The 23,779-nt window shown below is 42.2% G+C and overlaps 1 protein-coding gene across 1 annotated transcript; it reads left to right on the top strand.

The window, feature by feature from the left end:
• The first annotated feature begins 10,873 nt into the window (after positions 1-10,873).
• RBM43 (RNA binding motif protein 43) lies at positions 10,874-22,878 on the top strand. The gene is made up of 4 exons (XM_055127007.1): positions 10,874-10,888; positions 17,310-17,520; positions 19,072-19,157; positions 20,284-22,878. The coding sequence occupies exons 1-4, from the start codon at positions 10,874-10,876 to the stop codon at positions 21,040-21,042; spliced, it is 1,071 nt and encodes a 356-aa protein (XP_054982982.1). The 3' UTR covers positions 21,043-22,878.
• The last annotated feature ends 901 nt before the right edge of the window (positions 22,879-23,779 follow it).

Consider the following 23,779-nt stretch of genomic DNA (forward strand, 5'->3'; position numbering starts at 1 on the left):
GTCCACAGTGGGTAGGGCACTTGCCTTGCACTCTGCCAACCCGGATTCTACCCCCAGAACCCCACATGGTCTTCCAAGTTCTGCCAAGCGTGATCCCTCAACACAGAACCAGGAGTAAACCCTGAAGTACTAAGCAATGCTGGGAGTGTCCCCAAAACAAACAAAACAAAACAAAACAAAAACCACCCAAAGACTCTTTGTGCTTAGAGATCACTCCTGGTGGTGCTTAGTGGACTGACTATCTGAGGTGCTAGGAATTAAATCTGGGTCAGCCATGTTGTAAGCAAGTGCTTCAATGCCTATGCCATCTCTCTGGCTCTAGGTGTTTTTTTTTAATTTTTAAAATTTTATTGAATCACCGTGAGATAGTTGCAAGCTTTCATGTTTGGGTTACAATCACACAATGATCAAACACTCATCCCTCCACCAGTGCACATTCCCACCACCAATATCCCAGGTATATCCCCCCTTTCCCACCCTCCCCCTGCCTCCATGGAAGACAATATTCCCCATACTCTCTCTCTATTTTGGGGCATTATGGTTTGCAACACAGACACTGAGAGGTCATTATGTCTGGTCCACTATCTACTTGCGGCACACATCTCCCATCCCAACTGGTTCCTCTAGCAATCATTTTCTTAGTGATCCCTTCTCTATTCCATCTGTCTGGCTCTAGTTTTAGAGATTTTAAAGGAGGAAATTTGTCTTTGAAAATTTACCAGAAGATACTGTATTGACTGTTTAAAATACTGTATGTTGCAATATGGGGCTTTAAAAAGCCCAAGAATAAGTAGGTTCATTTGATCTGTAAAGAAACTCTGTCCCATATGCTGGGTCAGGAATGATGACTTGTGGTCTTACAAGGCTCCATTGTTGTCTATAGATTTGTCAGTCAAGAACAACTAACTTGAGTTGGGGACTTGGTTCAATGGGCAGAAGTGTATCTTTTCTATGTGGGAGCCCCACATACAATCCCCAGCACCAGCTGATCCCTAGAATGACTGGATGTGGTTGCTCCCCAGCCCCCCTCAATAAAAGACCAACTAACTTACACTGTAGTCACACAATTTTCAAAGATCAGAGGTTGAACAAAACACAAGTTTAGTTCTCACTCATAATGAATGTCAAATACAGGTTAGTAGAATACTTAACCCTGACCACTTAGTGGTCCTATGCCAAGAGAGGCTTCTAGAATCACAGAGTAAAGTCTGGGAAGTCTTAAAACAGTAACTAAATTCAGTGACCCAGAAGTGACCAATGTCCTTTCCTTTTATATCTCAGTAACCAGAAAAATCACCATACCTACAGATGCCTAGGGAACTAGGGAGAAACAGAGTTGAACTTGATAGGACCAACGATGTGGTTCAGTGGTAGAGCCCTTGCCTTGCATGCCTGAGGCCCTGGGTTTAGTTCCCAGATAAAATCTAGTGTAGTCTGCCCTTACCTATTGGCCAGAAATATTTGAATCATTCTTCTTCACAAACTATGAGTATTCCCCCAAATGAAAAACTCCATCAATCATATCATCCAACTCAAAGTATAAGAATGCCAGGTGATTTGTGATAAATTCATAACAGGTCAAGGTCAGGATGTTACTCTTCTCTATTTAGAGGCAACACTTACAGTGGTGGAACAGAATAAAACAAAACTGCAATAAACTCATCTGCAAAAGGGAAGGACTGGAGACATAACTATCACTGAACCACTGCCGTCCCAAAGTTCCTTGAGTAGATGTGTGCCCAGTAAGCTGCCAAGTAGAGAACTGGAATGTTGATTAGGTCCTGATTCTACTGCCTGAAATATTCTTCTTTTCTCATTATAATTATAGTTTTTGGACAGTTTGTTTTTCTTAGTTATGCTGGAAACATCTAGAATGGACATTTGAATTATGTACTTAAAGGCTGAGAAACTTTCATAGCAATTTCTAATCATCTATATCCAGGATCAAAGCTCATAAAGTTTTGATAATCAGTCTCTTTACTCTGGGTGATTGGTTATCTATATGCTATAGTCTAAAACTTCAGTAGGTTTGTTATGTATTTTAATTTGACAAGTACATATGCTAATACCCCTGTCCACATATTTTTTTCTAGGTTGCTTTTTAGAGTTGCTAGAATTTTCTGCATTTTTGGCCTCATTCTTCTTTCCTTCTCTTCACTAAATTTGGGTTAATTTGAATCCTGTAGGCCTCTTTTCCTTACTTTTTTGGAATCAATTTGTTCAGTTGAAAGAGTTTATTTAATAAACCAAAGGGTTTATTAATTGGTGTTTTTTTTTTAGCTGTAAATCTTTTCAGAGATGTAGACCTTGATTTGATTCTTGGCATAAAGCAAGGTTCTTTTAGATTTTGTTACTAAAAATTCTTGTCAGTTTTGAGAATGAGAAGTGTTCTTATTTATGTAAGCCTGTAAATTTCCATATTTATGGATTTTTAAAATTTCCTTTTTATTCTTTCTTCCAAATTGGCCATTACTTATGCAAACATACTTATTTCTTAATTTCTTATTATTTTGTCAAAAGCACGCAGTAATTACATACACTATTTTGTTTTCCACACTATTTTTTTTTAAACTCTGGAAGTTAACAAGCTACATGATCTGCCTCATAAGTGGTCACAAGTGAAGTTTTGCCAAATGTTTTTCCCACTACATAATGTGAATAATTATCCACCTACTCTATGATAACTGTTGTCTAATTACCTGTCACTTGATCCCTAAGCCCAAGTCACACATTTTAGACTGTTGTATATTGTCTTTTGCTTTCCCCTTTTGGTTAGTGCAATGGTCCATTTCAGAATATCAGTTTCTGTATCAATCAGGATAGATTATGCGATGCTTATATGGCAAGCTGCCTCTAAAGTATAAAGTCCTGGACAAAAAAATAAAAGTTTATTCCTTGCTCATGCAACACGTCTCTGATGGATTAACAAATAACACTCAGCTCTAGGTAGACCACTCAGGGGCCCAATGTTAAAATTGTCAGCATCCTTGTCCTGGATAACATGACAGAAGAAAAGAACTCTCCAGGGTATTCCTTGAATCAACAATTAAATTCTTGGTCCAAAATGTCCCTTCCACTTAATGGCTCCAGATTCAACAATCTTCACACATTTTCCTCCAAGGAAACATTTTTGGATCATTTTTAATGGATTATTCATAACAAGCGATGCAAAATAAATTATTGAGGACCTTCTTTTGGGGCAGGCTTGGGTGATGGTTGGAAACTTTGATATAACAGTGATGGGAAGGTGTAATGGTAGTGGGATTGGTGTTGGAATATTGAATGTAATGAATTATTGTGAATTTTCTAAAAATAAAATAAAATGGGGGAAATAAAATGAAAAGAATAGCAACAAAAAACCAAAAACAAAAATGTCCCTTCCATTCACAGCTGAGTCAGAATCAAATATATGACCTCATCCTATCAAACACAAAGGAGCAATCCCACCACACACTTGGGAGGTGGAAAGCTAAAACTACATAGTGAACAGCATTAATAATATTTAGTAGGTGTTTAAAAAGGAAAGGAGGCCAAGAAGAGAGTTCAAAGAACTAGAGCACACAAGCCCTAGATTCCAACCGTGTCACTGCATTTTTCTCTCCAAGCTTTGTGTGATCCCCCCAACCCCCACCTCTCTCCCCCACCTCCGGAGAACCACATTGGGAGTAGCCCCCAAGCACTGCTGGGAATGTCCCCCCTACACACGCGCACACAGACACACAGACACACACAGACAAACCCAATAAATAATATGAAAAGATGTGCGTTCTTGAAAAATATTTAAAGAACAATAAGATAATAAAAGCCACGGAAAAACCACAACCAGAGCCAGTGACATTCTCTTGTCCTTTCTTCAAGTTGTTTTTTTCTACCACATGATTTTGCATCTTTTGAATCTGTGCCCCCATTCGAAGTAGTATTTCCCTATCAATGGGCATTAAGATTGTAAATCTTGGGGCCTTGCATGTGGCTGACCCTTGCATGTGGTTCGATCCCTTGTATCCCATATGGTCACCTGAGCCTGCCAGCAGTGATTCCTGAGTACAGAGCCAGGAGTAATCCTTGAGCACTACTAAGTATGGGCCAAGAAAACAAAACAAAACAAAAGATTACAAATATTTTCACTGGTCTGATACACGTAAATCCAGAATATCTTGCTTTTCAAATCTTTTTTCTGCACTACTGATCACATTGCGAGGTGGGAATTACTAGGTTGACAGGTTGAAAAATAGAAATTCTTTTAGGGATTTTCAGTATGTTCACTACAATGGCTTTATATATATGCATATATATCTATATATATGAGAGAGAGGGAGAGGGAGCAAGAGAGAGGGAGAGGGAGAGGGAGGGAGGGAGAAAGAGAGAGAGAGAGAGAAAGAGAGAGAAATGCACCATTCCTAGTGGGGTTTATGGTGCCTTACCCACTGTACTATCTCTCGGGCCCTTCATCTGTATTTTTATTCATAGTACAGAACGAAACTGTCTTTTTGCTCATTTTGGCATTTAGTATGAGTCTTTTAAAAATTATTCTCCTGGAGACTAAAAAAGCTCAATTGGCTAGAGTTACATTCTTCACATGCTGAAAGCCTAAGGCCATTGTCCATACCACCTGGTCCTCTGAACACCAAGTGAGGAATAGTCCCTAAGCCTGTCAGTGTGACCAAAACTGATTTTTCTTTTATCTTATTTTTAAAAAACATGTGTGGAGTGGGAGGCAGGGTGATGGTACAGAGACACTGGGGCATGGTGGAGAAATGACACTCTGGAGGAGGGTGTTGGAATGGTTTTTTTTTTTTTTTTTTTTTTTGCATGAAACTCTGCCAGTATCAACATTGTAAATCATGGTGCCTAAAATAAAAATGAAACAAAAATATGTATATCTCACATTTTAATATGGATATAAGGAAAACATGTAGTAATAGAGTTCCGTACATAATTAGAGCAACATGATTGTTGACCAACATGATTTTACTTAGGGGAACAAAGTAGAGTGAAATAAAAATCTTTTAACCCAGGCTATAAGAGATCAATTATATTTGGGGGGAAGCACTTCTATAATATGCTTCTGGAATTAAATTTTGCCACACTTGGAGTCATGTTTTCCTAAGGAAATTTGGCAATATAGGGGAGGAAAAGGTTTTACTGAATATTCTTTTTTTATTTTCTATTACTTTTTTTTTTTTGACCACATGCAGCAGAGCTCAGGGACACTGCTTTCTGCTGCTGGTTCACTTCTCAGGGGTCACTCCTGGGGGTTCTGGAAACCCTGAAATGCCAGGGATCAAACACAGAATGCCTGCAGAGATGAATTCTAGTTCTTTGAGTTTTCTCCCTAGTTCCACATTAAACACTGTCTAGAATTCCTTGGCGGGCCAGAGAGCTCAACAGAGTAAGCATGTGCTTTATATGCAGAAGGTCGGGGTTCAAGCTCCAGCATCATGATGTCCTAGAGTGCCAGAAATGACCCTCTTTCCTTCAAGACAGAGCTGGGAGTAGCCTGTGATCATTCCTGGGTGTGGTGGCCCCATTCTTCACTCCCAGCCAGGCCAGAAAAGAAAGTACCTATTTGAGTCTTAAACTAAGTTCCTTTTTGGAAGTGAAACCAAAACAGATTAACAGGAGAAAAACACACACATTTATTTAATGTAAGTTTTATAGGACACAGGGGCCTTAATAAAGAAAGACCTGAAGAAATGGTGGAACCTCAATGTTTATACACTGGGTTTGATTACGCGAGATTCAGGTAATAAAGTGGGGGTCACTTTGCAAGGTCAGTTTCTCCAGAGTCCTCCTCGTGGATAGTCATACCTACCGCTGGAGTTTTATGATCTGCTGGCGGGGAGAAGTCCTGCCCAGCCCACAGGACCCATGACGTGAGTTCACCTTGAAATGTTTGCTTGAAATGTTGCTCAAATGTCACAGTATGGCTCAGTGACACTCTTGGAGTCATGTGTCCTGAACCCCATCAGCGAAAACAAGTTATAATCGTTGGCAAGGTAGAAAGCTGACATATGGAGGAACGGGGTAAGGGAGGTCACTGGAGCAAGTCACAAACAGGGCCAGACCTCTGGACTACGCTCAACTGCAGTTGCTTCATAAGCTGTTTGAGGAAGAAACAAGACACTATCTCCTGACCTCAGGGCTCATAGGCGTGAACTTTTTGCCACAGGATAGAATTAGAGTCTCTCTCTCTCTCTCTCTCTCTCTCCCTCTCTCTCTCTCTCTCTTACTTTTCCTTCCTTCCTTCCTTCCTTCCTTCCTTCCTTCCTTCCTTCCTTCCTTCCTTCCTTCCTTCCTTCCTTCCTTCCTTCCTTCCTTTCCTTTCTTTCTTACTTTCTTCTTCCTTTCTTCTTCCTCCTCCTCCCTCTCTCCCTCCCTTCCACCCTCCCTCCCTCTTTCTCCCTTCCTTCCTTCCTTCCTTCCTTCCTTCCTTCCTTCCTTCCTTCCTTCCTTCCTTCCTTCCTTCCTTCCTTCCTTTCTTTCTTTCTTCTTTCTTTCTTTCTTTCTTTCTTTCTTTCTTCTTTCTTTCTTTCTTCTTCACTTTCCTTCTTCCACTCCCTCCCTCCTCTCTCCCCTCCTCCCTCCCTCCCCCCTCCCTCCCCTCCCTTCCACTCACTTCTCTTTCTTTCTTTCTTTCTTTCTTTCTTTCTTTCTTTCTTTCTTTCTTTTCTTTCTTTCTTTCTTTCTTTCTTTCTTCTTTCTTTCTTTCTTTCTTTCTTTCTTTCTTTCTTTCTTTCTTTCTTTCTTTCTTTCTTTCTTTCTTCTCTCTCTCTTCCCTTCCTTCCTTCCTTCCTTCCTTCCTTCCTTCCTCCTTCCTTCCTTCCTTCCTTCCTTCCTTCCTTCCTTCCTTCCCTTCCTTCCTTGGTGCTCAGGCTCACTTCTGTCTCTGTGCTCAGGAGTCACTCCTGGTGAGGCTCAGGGGACCACAGAGGGTTATTAGGGTCCGTGATTCAAACACAAGACCCATGAGGAGTTCAAAGATTTTATTAAAGAGAGGTGTTAGACTGACCAGCCAGGCACACAGCCCACAGAAAATACAGAATGGATAAGGCCCCCATTAACTGCGGGGAAAGGTTTAAGTACCCTAATACCACACTGTTCTTTCTTCCTAACTGACATATAAGCTGATTGGTTAGTGCCACCTTTGTTCTATTCTTTCCATGTCTGGCCGACCACTAGATTCCTTCTTTTTTACTAATTGACTGACACTGTCTGCAAGCATTTTTTTTATTGTTGTTCATTCTGTTCCCTTTCCCAAGCTGTGGTCTCAGGTTCAGCCCAGTTCAGCTGTCAGTTACATAATCACACAGAACAGCAAAATGGCTACTAACAACTAAAATGGCTGTACTTTGGTTCATGCCTAAAATGGCTGTACTTTGGTTCTAACAGGTGCTGGTGAGAAAGAACAGGGTGGGCTGCATGCAAGGCAAGCACCCTGCCCACTAACTATCTCTCTGACCCCAATTATTTTTAAGCAAGAACGGCTCAAACTTTTCTTTTTTGTTTGTTTTCAGGCTATGCCTGGTGGAACTTAGGGATTACTCACAGTGAAGTGCTCAGGAGTCTCTCACAAGTCTCTCCCACCAGTGCTCAGGAGACCAGGCAGTGCCAGGGATCAAACCCAGGCCTCAAACATGTACTAGCCCTTTGCACCATCTCTCCAGGCCACTGAAACCTATTCACACTCATTTTCTTTAACCAAACCATACTAAAGTTTTTCCTATCTTCCTTCCCTCCCTCCATCTTTTCTTTCTTCATTCCTTTTAATATACTGTAGTTGAGTCTCTTGCCTCCATGCCTGGCTGTCTTCACTGGGGCCCCTTGGAGTGGGTGGGTTGAGTTTCCCTCCCTGCTTTGACAGAGCCCTGGAAGTCAAAGACCTCTGGAACCCAGCCACAGCCATGCTCAATGCCCCTCTCCACAGGTTCAGACAAGCCTCACGCATGAAGGAACTGGCAGGGGAAGCCAGGTGTGCAGAACCCAAGGCTGAGATCTCCAAGCCTGCTCAGATTGGGACTGGGCCTCTTACGCCCAGATCCCCCATTTTCCAGTAGCTTGGCAGTCACACCCACAAACTGCCGCCAGCGCCATATAATCCCATCAATGTCCAACATCCAGAGACTATAAAACCAAGATTCATGGCTGCGTAACATCTTATAGCCTAGTTCTCCCTCTTAGAGAACCTGGCAAGTCCCCGTGGCATATTCATATGCCCAAACCAGTAACAATGATGGGTCTCATTCCTCTGACCCTAAAGAGCCTTCAATGCAGCCCCATTGGGAAGGACGAGCAAAATTTCTATCTGCTAAATCTGCTAAAATCTCAGGGCTAGGAAGAATGGAGACATTACTGAGACCACTTAAGGAAATCGACGATCAATGATTGTCAATGATGATGATGATGATGATGATGATGATGATACTGTAGTTTCATTTCATGCCAGCCCACTTCCCTTCCTTTTGGTGTTGCTGTTGTGATAACTCAGGTCTAGCTGTGGTGTTTGTACACTTGCCAGTGGTACTAGCCCGGGCCACACTCCTTTGGATCATGGAATGTGTATACATCTTGGTGGTAGTCACTGGGGCTGTCCTGCTACTCACAATGATACACCGGCAAGGAAGGTTGGATTGCCACGTGATCTCCATGTAAATTAGTTGATTTGTATTTTGAGCTTTGCCAGCCAAGGTGCCTTCTAGTGAAAACAGATATTGGGACTGTTGAGGGTGGGAGACAGCAGCAGATAAGAGGAAGCCCTCTCCACTCCTCCCTACCCCTCCCCAGACTGATGATAAAATAGCTGGGGTGTAAGCCATGCACATGTGGCCGTGGCTGGAGACTAAGGAACTGAGGGGAAGGAGCTGCTAGGGTGCAGACCCAGAGAGACCCAGTGACAAAGGTACAGAGCGGAAAGCCACAAGCTTTCAGGATCTCAGACTAAGGAAAGTATATGCTGGATAGAGACCAGTGCAGGCACGGGAACAGGTCACCATGCCAGAGATGAGCAGACGGAGAGGGACACAGCAGGCAACGAGGGACTTAAGATATTGTACATTGGTGTGGGCATCAAGGGATGGCATGGGTGAAGTTGTATATCAGGAAAGGAAGGAGAGTGTATACTGGAGAGGGACCCGGAGCAACTACTTGAACTGTACAGTAAACTTAAACTTCCTAAGCATCTGAGTTTTGTAGGCAAATCTTTCATACAATTCTCAAGAACCCAGGAGCTTAGGAATACATCCACTTTCCATTAACATGTGCTTGTTAGGAGTTGAGCTTGGCCCAAGAGGAAATTATGTGGGGTTCCAGGAAATCAGTTCATTTGACAGAATGCTTTAGAGAGTAGAACATAGTTGCAATGATTTTTACTGTGCAAAAAAAAAAAAAAAAGGTTGGTGCAAATGGTAACATGATTATTTAAATAGACAGTGGTCAGGACCAGGGCCCTACTGTGCCTGGTCCCAGGTCTGAGAAGCACAGCAACTGCCTGACAACGCTGGAGATGTCCGGACTCCCTCCTGGTGCAATCAAGACATGGATCTCATGCCACAGGAGGCATGTGCCTCTAAGATGGGACTTCTTGGGACAGACTACTGGGCTGGGAGGTGGTGGGTCAGGTCTATTCTAGGGAAACCTCCTAGAATGTGGGACACAGGCCCTGGGTGACCTGTTCAAGCTTGGCTGGGAGGAAGGTGCTATTCATGTTCCGTAGCATCTTTTAACTCTCTTCGGAGCCAATTTTAAGTCACCCTAAGTTGCAATTCTTTGACCCTAAACAAATTCACTTTGCCTTAAACACACACACACACACACACACACACACACACACACACACACACACACACACACACACACATGACCCAGCAGAGCCAAATTGGTCCTTTAAAACCTTTTTACTGACTGCCTAAAAGTTGAACAGTCCCTTGAAGTCAGGTTCCATGGCACAGATGGGTGGATCTGCACTCCTGGCCCTAATCCTGGCCCTAATCCTTCACCTATCATTCCCGGGAAAAGATTCCAGTGTGGATGCTGAGGCTCCTGTTGATTTCAGTTGATGTTCTTCCCACCACCGGTTTCAGCACGCGTGATTCTACTTTCTCTCTGCATGGATTTTATTCGAGTGGATCCGAGTCGCCGTAGATCTGCAGCCCCTTGCTTGCCCTGTTAGGTCTTTTTTGGACTTTGAAGTTTGACACAGAATCCCCACGTCACTAATAGCCCTGCACTCAGGAGTCTGGGTCCCGTGGGCAGGAGACTGGACAGCATCCTTTAGGGGACACACCTAGACACACCTGGCACAAGACAGTCCCAGCAGCCGGACAATCTACCCAGAGCATCTATCAGAACCGTTCCCCTTGCCCCCCACACCCGCCCCCAACTCCCACGCCCTCCGCCAGCGTGCTTTCAAGTCTCCAATGAGATGTTGTGTCCACTTTGGAGAGCGCCTGGCAGGCGGCGGCAGCGGGTCTCCGCAGGTCCGAGACCCCACCTAGGAGGCGCGAGGCCAGGCTCCAGCAGAAACAGTGGGGAGCGGGAGGAACCCAGCGAGGTGGAGCCCCAAACCGAAAGCAAAACTCCTTTGCCCTGCCCCGGGCGCTCCCTGACGTCCGCGTCCACCTCGCCGCCCAGGGCGCGTCTCTGCTCTACCATGGCAAGTTGCTTTTGTTTGGGGTGGTCCAGGCCTGGCTCGCTCTGGTCCCGTGCCCACGACCCCTCGCAGGGATCTGGAGCAGGTTGGGCATGGGCGAGGGAGGCAAAGGCGCAGGACGCGCCTGGGACCCAGCGCGCGGGGTGTGCGGGGGGCGAGAGCACGGCTGCACCGGCCTGAGCGCCCGCCCCGACAGCCCCCCGCACCCTGACTCTTTTCGGGGGCGTCATGGCTTGGAGTCCGGTTAGTTGGGGGCTTCAGTAACCCCCTCGGAGGGAACTGCAGCCGAAAATTCGCGCTAGGGAGGCAGGCCACAGTTTCTAGTTGGGAAAGTCAGTAAGGGGATGGAGGCCGGGCCACGGACTTGCAGCCTGCGCAGGGGGCCTTCCTCTCCCCTGGGGCCTTTGTTCTTTCTCCAGACACAAAGGGCCCTTGTGTTTTCACCATCTGTGCTGGCTGGGATAAGCTGCAAATTCCAGATGCCTGTTCTCGCTGGCCATCTGAGCTCTGCGAGCAGCGGCGCGGGCTTTGCGCGCGGGTGCAAGCGCGGGGGTCTGCAGGAGCGTTTGTCTGGTGCAAGGGGCAGCCCCGTCGTTCCCCCAGGGCCAGGAGCGCGACCTCGGCGATTAAAACGGATTTTAAACTAAAGATTATGAATGAGTGGACGGAGTGAAAGACTGTTTCTCATTAGTGCCTGACCAAAACAAAGTTTTCTCATTTTCTCACTGGTCAGCAGAAGTTTCATAGAACATAGATTTGATAAAATGCCACCACTGAAGACTTTTATTTCTATTAAAGTTTGGGGCCGCACCTGGCTGTGCTCAGGGCTTCTTGCTGGCGTAGCTTGGGAGACTGTGATGCCGCAGGCTAGTACCTTGAGCGCTGACCTATCTCCCGCCCAATGCGACTGTGGGTTCCAAGAGGTAGGACGGGGGTAAGTAAGGCGCTTGTGCATGTGGTTGAACCCTGTATTGGTCTCTTGAAAGGGCTATCAGCATTAAAAATATATATTTAATCGTGGTTTAAAAGAGACTAAGTCGGGGGCCCGGAGCCATAGTACAGCGGGGAGGAAGTTTGTCCTGCACGCGGCCAAGCCAGACTCGATCTTCCGCATCCCACATGGTCTTCTGAGCACCGCCAGGAGTAATTCCTGAGCACAGAGCCAGGAGTAACCTCTGAGCATAGCTGGGTGTGACCCAAGAAGACAATAAATAAATAAAATAAAAGAGACTAAGTCATCATTGTCTTAACTGACCTCAATAAAAGGATGTTTTCCATACAGTCTTAAGTTACAGCGAAGTTAAGAAAAAAACTTGAGCATATTCATTGAAATAATTCCTTCCATGATTTACAAGGCGTTCCAAAATTGCTATGATTTTCTTACATGGCTTAAAGTGAAGTTTTGAATTTGCTGCTTCCGATTTGCAATGCAGATGTTTTGTCATGGGAAAATTGTGTGTGTGTGTGTGTGTGTGTATGTGTGTGTGTGTGTGTGTGTGGAGAGCGAGCAAGGGAGAGAAAGAGAGAGAGAGAGAGAGAGAGAGAGAGGGGAAGGGAGGGAGGAGAGAGAAAGAGAGAGGAGGTCGTTCTCTTGCATTTTTTTTATTGTTCTGATGTTACTTTTATTAAGAAAATTAATTATTGGTTAAAAAGTAAGTGTAACTGTGAAGGCTCAAGGTATAATCTTTTTTTTTTTAATTTTATTTTATCACCGTGTGGAAAGTTACAGAGTTCTCAGGTTTATGTCTCAGTTATAACGTATTCAAACACCATCCCTTCACCAGTGCCCATATTCCACCACCAAAATCCCTGGTATACCCCTCGCCCCCCACCCCAACTGTATAACTGATGAATTTCACTTCATTTTCTCTTCACCTTGATTACGTTCCATATTTCAACACAAAACTCACTATTGTTGTGGGAGTTATACCCCCCAAACAAGATAACCCTATTAAGGAAGCATTTGATAATTAGTTTTCCATTAAAAGATTGTATGTTTTCAGGTTTTAGAAAAGGTTGGATGTGTCCCAGTCCCGAATCCCGGAGCCGTGTTAGTTGCTGCTCAGTGTCCCCAGGGCTCCATCTGGAGAAGGTGTTGTGGCTGCACCTCCTCCTTCCGGTTGCATTTTTGTTTTATTTCCAGTCTTAGGGCCATAACCAGTGATGCTCAGGGCTTACTCCTTGCTTTGTGCTCAGGGATCACTCTTGAAAGTCCACGGGGTCCGTATTGACTGTCAGGAATCGAACCCAGGTTCCATGTGCAAGGCAAGCACCTTAACTGTTGTACTAACTCTCTGGTTCCTTTTCTTGAATTTTTAATTAAATTAGGTCTTTAATATTTTACCTCAGCCATCTTTGCTCTCTTCAGAGGTAGTTTTGCTTCCTAATCTTGGATTACTTTGGTGGGGGGGGGTATACTATTTTGTTTTATTTTTTTATGCAGGTAGGGCGTTGTATTGCACGTGGCTGACCCAGGTTTGATTCCTCTATCCCTCTCGGAGAGCCTGGCAAGCTACCGAGAATATCCCATCCGCACAGTAGAGCCTGGCAAGCTACCCAGGGTGTACTCGATATGCCAAAAACAGTAACAACAAGTTTCACAATGGAGACATTACTGGTGCCTGCTCCAGCAAATCGAGGAATAACAGGATGATAGTGCTACAGTGCTACTTAAAAAAATAGCTTCTTTTAGATGTTGTGGTTAATGATTGATAGGTTTCATGTATATAACAAAGTCCATGACCACAGCCTCCACCAGTGTCCACTTCCCTCTACTGTTGTCCCAGTGTCCCCACTCACAATCGCATTTCTTTGCTAGTTTCCCCTGTCCTCCCTTGGGGCAAGTAAGCTTCCTTCTGAAGACTAGTTTTTTCAGTTTCTGTTGTCTTTAGGTATTTGTTATAATTCTACTTTATTTCTTCTTGTCCCACAATATGAATATGAGATCATGCTGTATCTCTCTCCTTCTGACTTAGTTCATTTAGCGTGATACTCTCCAAATATATCCACATAGTAGCAAATTACAATCTTTCATCTTTTTTATAGCTATGTAATATTACATGTGCATATGTACCAAAGTTTCTTTCTCCAGTCATTTGTTTTTGGATACTTGGATTGTTTCCAGACTTTTGCTATTGTGGATAGTGCTGCAATGCACATAGGAATGAAAGTATTTTTTCTAAAATAGAATTTTTGAGCATCTGGGATAGATGCCAAGAAGTGGAGTTGCTGGATTTTATGGCAGTTTAATTTCTAGTGTTTTGAGAAGAGTCCATATTGTTTTCCAAAAAGGCTGGACAGGGCTGGAGCGATAGCACAGCGGGTAGGGCGTTTGCCTTGCACGCGGCCGACCCGGGTTCGATCCCCGGCATCCCATACGGTCCCCCAAGCACTGCCAGGAGTAATTCCTGAGTGCAAAGCCAGGAGTAACCCCTGAGCATCGCTGGGTGTGACCCAAAAAGCAAAAACAAACAAACAAAAACAAAAAGGCTGAACAGTGAATGAGGGTTCTTTTTCTCCTACATCCATACCAGCACTGTTTGGTTTTTCCCTTTGTGATGTGTGTGGTAGTTTCACTGTGTGAGATGCTATCTCATTGTTATTTTGATTTGCAGAGCATTTTTCATATGCTTTTTGGCCATGTGTCTGTCTTTTTGTAGGTAGTTTCTATTTATGTCTTACTCCTATTTGTTGATGGGGTTGGTTGGATTCCCCCCTTTTTTTGTTTGTTTGTAAAATTCTGCTAGTGCTATATATATTTTATATTTTAATCCTTTATCAGATTAGTGGCGGGAAAATATTTTCTCCCAGTCTGATGGGTATCTTTTTTATTCTGTGCTCATTTCTTTTGCACCTTAGAGTGCAAAAGAAATGAGTACATCAAACTTCTTAGTTTGATGTAGTCCCATTTGTTTATCTTTACTTTTGTTAGCTTGGCTAATGGCATTGAATCATTGAAGATGCATCTATTTTCAATGTTATAAAGTATTCTACCTATGTTTCTCTCAGTATAACTTATAAATGCAGGCCTGATACCGAGATCTATAATCCATTTTGATCTGACTTTTGTGTGTGGTGTTAGAAAGGAATCTGAGAATTTTTATTTATTTATTTATTTATTTTTGGTATGAAACTGACCAATTTTCCTAAAACCATTTGTTAAAGAGACTTTCCTTGCTCTACTTTATTTATTGATTTTTTTTCTTCCTTTATCAAAGATTAACTGTCCATATACCTCAGGGTCTTTCTCTGGGCTCAGTCCACTTCCACTGATCTGAGAGTCTATCCTTACTCCACTACTATGCAGAAACCTTTTAGTCTGATGCAGTCTTTTTGGTTCACTTTTACTATTTTTTTTTTTTTTTTGCTACTGGAGTCTAAGTTTTGAAAACACCTCCCCAAAGCACCATCATAAAGTGTTTTGCCTTCATTTTCTTCATTGTATGGTTTCCAGGTTTAACATCCAAGCTTTATCCATTTCGAGTGAATTTTTGTGCATGATGCAAGATGATAAATCTGTTGGAATTCTTCTGCATGTGACTAGAATCTACTTTTTTTCCCCTAACATCTCTTATTGAAGAGACTTATGCTGTTTTATTCTCTTAAGTCATTTTCTTTAAATGATCTGTGCATACTGAGGATTTAATTATGACTCTTAATTCTCATACATGTATGAATCTATGTTTATTTTATTATATTTTATTTTTTTAATTTTTTACTAGAGAATCACTGTGATGTACAGTTACATCTATGTTGATTTTAATATGATGACATTTTGACCGCTGTAGCTTTGTTTGCGTCAGCAACTATTTCTGAGTTTTCTGAGTTTTTCTTTATCTTTTTTTAAATTTTATGGTCACAGCTGGCTGTGCTCAGGGCTTTCTCCTGCCTCTGTGCTGGGGGAAGTGGGGGCAGTGCTCAAAGGACCATATACAGTGTGGGAACTTTAATGGGGTCGGCCCTGTACAAGGAGAGTGCTGTTAACCCCTGTACTGTCTCTTGCGCCTTCATAGCAGTTTTGAGTCAAGGAATGTGATGCTCTGTTCTCCTCATTTTCCTGGATTGCTTTGTTTCTTTGGACTACTTTGTAGTTCCACACAAATTCCAGTAATGTTTGTATTATTTCCTTGAAGAATGCCATTGGGTTTTTGATAGAGATTCTGTTGAATTTATATAACACCTTGGATAAGATATTCATCTAAGAATGTTAATTCTACACCTGAGCACTGAATATTTTCCCATATCTTCGTGACTACTGTTTTTTTGATTTAAGGAATTCAATGCACAGCTCTTTTACCTCATTTGTAAAATTTGTTCCTAGGCACCTAATTCTTTTTTGATATGGTTGTAAAGCAGGAATAATTCCTGAGCACAGAGCCAGGAGTAACCCCTGAGCATTGCTGGGTGTGACCCAAAAAGAAAAGAAAAATGGTTGTAAATTGGGTTGCTTTCTTTTTGTATGCTTTTTGTTTTGGGGGCTATTCCCAGTAGTATTTAGGGGCTACTCCTGACTCTGTGTTCAGAAGTGACCCTGGCTGTGCCCTGGAGGACCACATGCCATGCTGGGGATTAAACTGCAGTCAGCCGTGTACTAAAGTCAGCTAGTTATTTCACAGGTACCAAAGAAATACTAAAAGAATGCATGTCCTGTTGCCAGGCATCACTAATTTTAGTTTTTTTATTTGACCACAGAGAGTGGTGTTCAGGGCTTACTCCTGGCTCTGCACTCAGGGATATCTGCTGATGGTGCTGAGGGGAGCATATGCCGTACTAAGGGTTGAACTCGGGTTAGCCACATGCAAGGCAAATGACCTATCCACTATACTATCCCTCCAGCCCCAATTTTAGTCATTTTCTACAAACTTATGCTCTGAAAAAAAATCTGAAGGTTTTAATCCCTGACTTATCCTGTACAAGCTTGAATTCTTCAATATTATTTTAAATCTTTGAAATTATGTTTATAACATATCTAGTATACTTTAAATTTTGGATAGTAATTTATCTTTAAGATAAGGGGTAATTATTCTTCTGTCTTTGCCTCAAGTCCTGCCCTCATTCTTACATTGGCAGTGTTAAAATTGGGCAGAGTTTTATTTTGCAAGCACATTTAAGTCTTTGGTATTTGAAACACTTAACCTATGAATGTAAAAGTTAAAAGCTAGGGCCAGGATATAGTACAGCCATCTAGCATGTGTCCTACCTGAGTTTGGTCCCTGCCACCCTATGGTCTCCTTGACAACAGGTGGCAGGGTTATTCCCTGCACTGCCACGCACACCCTCTCCTTGCGCTGCAGATCTGTTTGCACAGTTACCATTGAGAACGGCTCAGAGTTTATTCCTGGCTTACAGTATTCCAGACTCCACCAAGCTGGGCATAGAGAACCATGGCAGTGCATTTCCTGGGCAGGAATAAGCCCTGAACTTAAAAATCATGCTATGCCAGGTGTGTCTCAAACAAACAAACAAACAAACAAACAAACAAACTGACGGAAACAGCCTCCCTCAGTGGTCTGTTACGTTGCCTTTTATTAAGTGTAATCTTTTCTCTTCATTTCTCCCTTCCCCCTTCCTGTTGTTTTAGACGTTATGATGATGATCATTATGATGTCCAGATTATTATGATGTCCAGGAACCTTATCTATTGAGCCCGCTATTTCTTTTACAGGTGTCAGTTTTGAATATCGAGAAATTCAGAGCTTCTGAAAGAACACTTGTAGTTGCTGGTCTTCCATATGATCGTGTTGGTGATAAGGAACTGACCACCTTAGTGAAAAGTTACTTCCAAGACCAGGCATGTGGAAGTAGAGCTGTTGAAGCTGTGATATATCCAACAAGAACCAAGGGAGTTGCCTATGTAATATTCAGAGAAAAAAAAGGTATTTTCAAATCTATTTCTACAATTTTAGCAATACTTATTTAATTTAAAGAAATTGGAAATAGGATTTCATTAGAACAATCCATGTGGATGATAGTTTAAAGCAGCTTAAAAATCATTCTATGCTGAATATGAAAATGACACAGTAATGTACTAGAAAAATATATGTGAAAATGGCCTATGATAAAACTGAATGACTAATTCTGCAATTAGATAAATGACTAGGAATAAGTTTTTGTTTTGTTTTGTGTTTTTGAGCTGCTTCTGCATGGGCTTGGATCTTGCTTTTGCTTTGAGCTCAGGGATCATTCCTGGTGGGACTCTTAACAATATTTTTATGTATAAGTATTTCCTTCCTTTGTTGTGGTTATTCTTAGACTCCGGATTCTTTCTGACGCAGTCGTGAATAACATTGTTCTCTGGATGGTTCTCTTCTGATTGTTGCTTACATGAAAACGAAAGTATCTGTAGCAGGTACGGCTGTGCTGTGGCCCAGGAGTCGGGCAGGAGTAATCCCTGAGCCCAGGAGGAAACACAGCCAGGTCTGGCCCCAAACAAATCAAAACAGAAGGATTTTTGCTTATTAATTTTGTAGCTTGGTTTTACTGTATTGGTTTATCATTCCTAAAAACTTTTTTTTAGTGGAATCTTTAGGATTTTTCTAGGTACAAGTTCCATGTCATCTGCAAATACGAATAGCTTTACTTTTTTTTTCCAATTTAGATTTCTTTTATATCCTTTTCTAACCAATTGCTCTGACTATGACTTATAATACTATGTTGAATAATAAGGGTAAGTGTGGGCATCTTTCTTTGTGCCTGTTATTAAAAGGAATGCTTTCAATTTTCTGTCATGATGATGCTAGTTCTATTATCAAATATGCCTTTATTATGTTGATATATGTTCCCTCTGTCGCCATTTTGAGTTTGTTTTTTTAGTAATAAATGCATGTTGAATTTCATCAAAAGCTTTCTCTGCATCTATTTATCTATTTAATTGTATAATTTTTATATACCCTATGTTGATATAGAGCATTTGATTGATTGATTTGTGTACGTTGAATCATCCTTGTATCCCTGGAATTTATTTCTTTCGATCATGATATATGATCCCGCTAATGTATTGTTGTTTCCTATGATTTTGTTGAAAAAAATAAATCTCTCCCTTTCACCTCCATATTGAGAAATTTTGCATCTGAATTCATCAGAGATACTGACCTGTAGGTTTTTGTTCCTAACCCTCTGTTTCTTTCCCTGGTGTCCCCTAAAAATGTTACATATGTATATATAAATTCATATTTTAAGACATATATAGATACATATGTATTAAAAGTACAATTTAAAAGTAAAATTAAGGTTATATTTACATATAAAATTAATTTTATTTTGTTGAAGTAGGATATGCTGAATTTAGAGGAAAGTGTAAAATAAAATTCAAGGCAACATAAGTAATCTAGTTCAATCTAAGAGTTGAACATGGTTATTAGTTTGAATTAAGATAATTATTGGTAGATCATGCCACAAGCACTTCTAATGACGATGTTTCTACTTAGTTGCTGAGAGCATCAGACAAAGGAGTCAGTATCTAGCAAAGAGAATGGGAGGAGCTCACCTCACTGTCTGGCATCTTAGTGAAAAGGTAAGGTGTGATGTTGAAGGTATTGAAACTTCTGGATTCTGTTTGTTCTCCAAATGCTCCTTATATGGGAGACAATAAATATTCTTCCCTCTGGACACCTGTGCAAGAAAATTAAACTTTAATTCATCTCAGCTGTTAAATTCCAAGTACTCTCTGGTCAATTTTTGTTGTTTTTTGGGCCACACCCCGATGCTCAGGTATTAGTCCTGGCCCTGCACTCAGAAATTATTCCTGGCAGTGCTTGGGGGACCATATAGGGTGCCATGAATCTAATCCGGGTTGGCCGCGTGCAAGGCACACACCCTCCCTGCTGTGCTATCACTCTGGACCCAATTGTGTAGTTTGTTTTTATGTTTATGTTCCCCTTGGTCCCTTCCCTTTTCTTCCCTCTCCTCTCCTCTCCTCTCCTCTCCTCTCCTCTCCTCTCCTCTCCTCTCCTCTCCTCTCCTCTCCTCTCCTCTCCTCTCCTCTCCTCTCCTCTCCTCTCCTCTCCTCTCGTCTCCTCTCCTCTCCTCTCCTCTCCTCTCCTCTCCTCTCCCCTCCCCTCCCCTCCCCTCCCCTCCCCTCCCCTCCCCTCCCCTCCCCTCCCCTCCCCTCCCCTCCCCTCCCCTCCCCTCCCCTCTCCTCCCCTCTCCTCTCCTCTCCTCTCCTCTCCTCTCCTCTCCTCTCCTCTCCTCTCCTCCCTTTCTCTCCCATCCCTACTCCCTGGCAGTACTCAAGACTTTCTCTTGGCCCTGTGCTCAGGCATCATCTGGTAAGGTGCTCAGGGGACCACATGGGATGCCAGAGATCAAACCTGGGTCAGCCTCTTGCAAGGCAAGCACCCTACCCACTACGCTCTCTGGCCCCTGGTAGGTTTTCTCTCAGAAAGTGTTGTGTCTCTTCGAACACCTTAATAATCTGTATGTGTGGTATGTGATAAGGACATTTGTAAAGAGAACACCATGGCCCTGTGGTATTGAGGGATTCTGGGAGGAGCTGCTATCATGCAAGAGGAAAGTGTGGCCGGGCATTTCCGGCCTAGTGTGGGACAGCTGCTGTGGAGAAGGAGAGTGGCAGAAGAACAGGTGCTTAGCCTGTGTTCCCCTGGACATGGATGCTCTAACTCCTCTCTCTTCAATTTTAGGTCTTTAGTTGTGTAAGTGCCATCCTGGACCTCTCTGTCTTTGGGAGCCAAGACAGGCTGGAAAGTCTGGTGAGGGGCCTGAAACGGAAGATCCCGACTTTATGCTTCAGCGCTCTGCAGAGTGGAAAGGTCTCCGTTCAAGGATCATTCCTGGCCCTCAAGACGCTCCAGCAGTCTTTGCTGTCAGAAGCAAAGTCTCTTGAAGAACAAAGCAGGAGGTTTTTCAGTGAGGGGAAGAAGCGTGAGCAACAGAGCACTCAGAGGCGTGTACGGAGAAGCAGTGGCTCTGCAGACTCACTCCCACCCCCAGGGCCCGAGCCTGCCGTGCGAGGAGAAACGCTTGTGCTCCACACCGATATTTTCCTTTACCTGAAATCTAAGTGCCAAATTTATGAAGATACGGTAAAAAATTTCCATGTTCTCTGTCAGGAGAGAGTTGATGGTGAAATTACCACAATTTATATAAAAAGCAGGGGACCTGGTACTCAGCCAGACAGTGAAAAACATGTGAAAGAGCTCCTTGAGCAGTTTTCACATAGTCTTCATGATGAACTTAGAAAAGAGACATTTGTTTTGGCAGGAAAGGAAAATAGAGAGAGAAAAAAAATTTGTTTGGCGTGTCAAAAACTACATCCTAAGTACCTTCAGGTTCTGATTAATTGTTACGAAACACACATTGACATTATTGGGCCTTCTTCCGACACTTATTTATTTAAGAGAGAGGTCTCAGAATTAACAGGACACAGGGTTAGACCATAAAATCTCTGCAGAATTAAAGATCACAGTGGCTGCTTCTGCTTACTGAGCAGTGGGCATTGTCTGCACAATGCTACCTTTACATGCGTGATCTTATTTAATCGCTATTTTGTTTTCTATATTGTTTGGTTTTGGGGCCACACCTGGGAGTGTCAGGGGTTACTACTGGATCTGCACTCAGGAATCACTCCTGGGGGGCTCAGGGGACCATATGGGGGGAGCTAGGGATCGAACCTGAGTCGGCTCAGTGCCAGGCAAGAGCCTGATCAGCCGTACTCAAGTCCTTCATATAATTCTTCTGTTAGAGCCTTTGCTCTTTCTTATTAGACAGAAAGAACACTTGGAGAAATCAGAACAACTGGCTGTGTTTACCCAGCTGGCAGGGAATGGACAAGGGCTAAACCCATACTCTCACTGGGAAGATAATATTGAGGGTATTATTGGTGGTGCAAGGAACCTTCATATTAAACTAAGAAAATCTCACTTTCCCTGGAATCCCACATTCCTAGAAAAAGAAATAGCCTTAATTCTAGCACATGACAAGTTTGGAACATTCTTATTAAGTCATTGGCAGTTTCTTTAACATTCGTGAAATTGGTATCTACCGCAAAGACAATTGGAATGTTGGCAAAACTCACTAAAGAGGTTACTTAGGTTAAAAAGTATTCCTGGTGCAGGTAATGGTTACAAAATTACATTGGGAGAAACCTATTAGACATAGTGGATATTAGTACTGCTGCTTAGTTATCTAACCAACTATGTCCATCAAACATTGGTTCTTTTGTTAGAATTATAAAGAATTATGAAGAAAATATATTGCTTTTTTCAGCTCTGTTTCTTCATTTCTCTCTCTCTTTTTAAAAAAGTAATTGTATGGTTAAAGTAATGCGATTTGAGAAGGAAGGCCATGAATGAGATACAATAACAACACTTTTTTTTATCTGATAAATAAAAACTAAAATGTAAAAGGGCAACATTTTTGATGTGTAAGAGAGTTGGAAGAAACAATATTCTCTTGGTGAAGTCTAGATTTTCATGGGTTAGCTGTCAAGAGTTCACTAAAAGTATCAACCAAAGTAGACAGTTTATCCACTTCTTTCTCTGCATGGTGCCAGAGTGCAGATTTTCTTTCTTATTTAGAGATTGCCAAACATTTTTGAGTTTTATCTCCATTCCTTGCGTTATGTTTTCTTGTCCAGGCTATATACTCGTTTTCGAAATTGCTCATATCCATTATAACAGTAATCCCATACCTGGCCTTCCCCATGTCTGCATTTTATCCTGTGACCTACTACCAAATGAACATGTCTGAAATGATTAGTGGTATTTGAGAGCTTAAATTGGCTGGCTGGTGTTAATTATTCTATCCTGAAATTTTACTGCACATTTAATCTTATGCTCATGCTTAAATGGATACATTTACAACATGTTTTCTGAACAGTACAGCTGTCTCATGCTCATAAAAAATTTTTAGCATTTTATCCTATATTAACTAGTGTGCTTTGAGTTTTTTGGGGTCCAATTTTTAGATGAGAATAAATGATTTTCTGAAGTACTTACTTTTTTCAAGTTAGAAAGTATGATTTGCTTATTGGTGACCCTTTACGTGGTTGCATATGCTATGCTTCATATAGTATAGATAGTATAGAGACAGAGAAGGGAGATTTTAGAATCTGACACTCTAAGATGAAATTTTAGCAACATTTACCTTAAATTTCTACAGGAACAAAATGGAATAATATGTGCCATAGAATTTTGGAGTAATGATATAATGATATAATCCTCAGTCTGGTCTGAGTTCCTTGTAGAAAATGACTGCAATTCTTGTCATTGATGTAACTGGAGAGAGCTGTCAAGGTTCAGAGTAACTCTATTAAAATTGAAAAGAATTTCTTATACTTGTGTTTGCTTCTGGTATTTATCTAAAAGAAGCACATGATAAAGGAAATAAAGCTTGATGCTATAAAACAAAGCGTGATGCTTATAAAGAAGAATGTCTCCAATGGCCCTCCCCAGGCTAGCAAAGGTAGACCCGCCTCACAAGTATAACTTGGCTTTGTAAGTTATGTTTCAGAGTATAACATTGAGAGTACATTAGAGAAGGAAGTTTTGGTGCTTTTCATGCCTGAGGCATGAGGGAGAGGCAGTTTGTAGTTTCTGCAGCTGGTGACCTCACCTCTTAGTCTCTAAAAGAGGGTAGGACCCTAGATGTTTAGGTTAAGGGCTTGATTTTATGTAGATTTCCACCTCCAGGCTCTTGGATCAGAGAAGATTAGATTCCTGCAGTTTCCAAATTTCCCTATTGATATTTTTGCCAGGACAAAGAACTCATGAAACAGTGGGATGTATTTCTGCAGATATGCTGTAAATAATGCTATACAGCCTGGAAATTGCTTTAAATCCCCTTAACCTGTCTGTTTTGCTTTATCATCTTGGAGTATAAGCTCAGATCGCATCCTATTTAAATATTTAACTGACTCCTATCACATTTTTCTCCCTATTTTGAGAAAGTCTTTCTTTTTTCTGGGGTTCCCGCTCATGAATTCTAAATTCCAGGGATGCTTTCTCAGCAATAGGGTCGGGCCTGAAGGAAAGTAACGGGGCCAACCTGCACACATGGTGATGGATCCCATTCTGTTTAATATGGTGTCTCATCCTGAGTATAAAGCCTGTCATTTCATCACACTTTTTTTGAGGGGAGAGGTTTGGGTCACACCCTCTTGTCCTCAGAGATCACTCC

Source organism: Sorex araneus, chromosome 1 (genome assembly GCF_027595985.1).
Source record: "Sorex araneus isolate mSorAra2 chromosome 1, mSorAra2.pri, whole genome shotgun sequence".
NCBI lineage: Eukaryota > Metazoa > Chordata > Mammalia > Eulipotyphla > Soricidae > Sorex > Sorex araneus.

Coding starts and splice junctions, on each gene's coding strand:
- RBM43 (XM_055127007.1), top strand. Junction 17,521..19,071: donor AATATTCAGAGAAAAAAAAG/GTATTTTCAAAT, acceptor GTTTCTACTTAG/TTGCTGAGAGCATCAGACAA. Junction 19,158..20,283: donor TCTGGCATCTTAGTGAAAAG/GTAAGGTGTGAT, acceptor CTTCAATTTTAG/GTCTTTAGTTGTGTAAGTGC.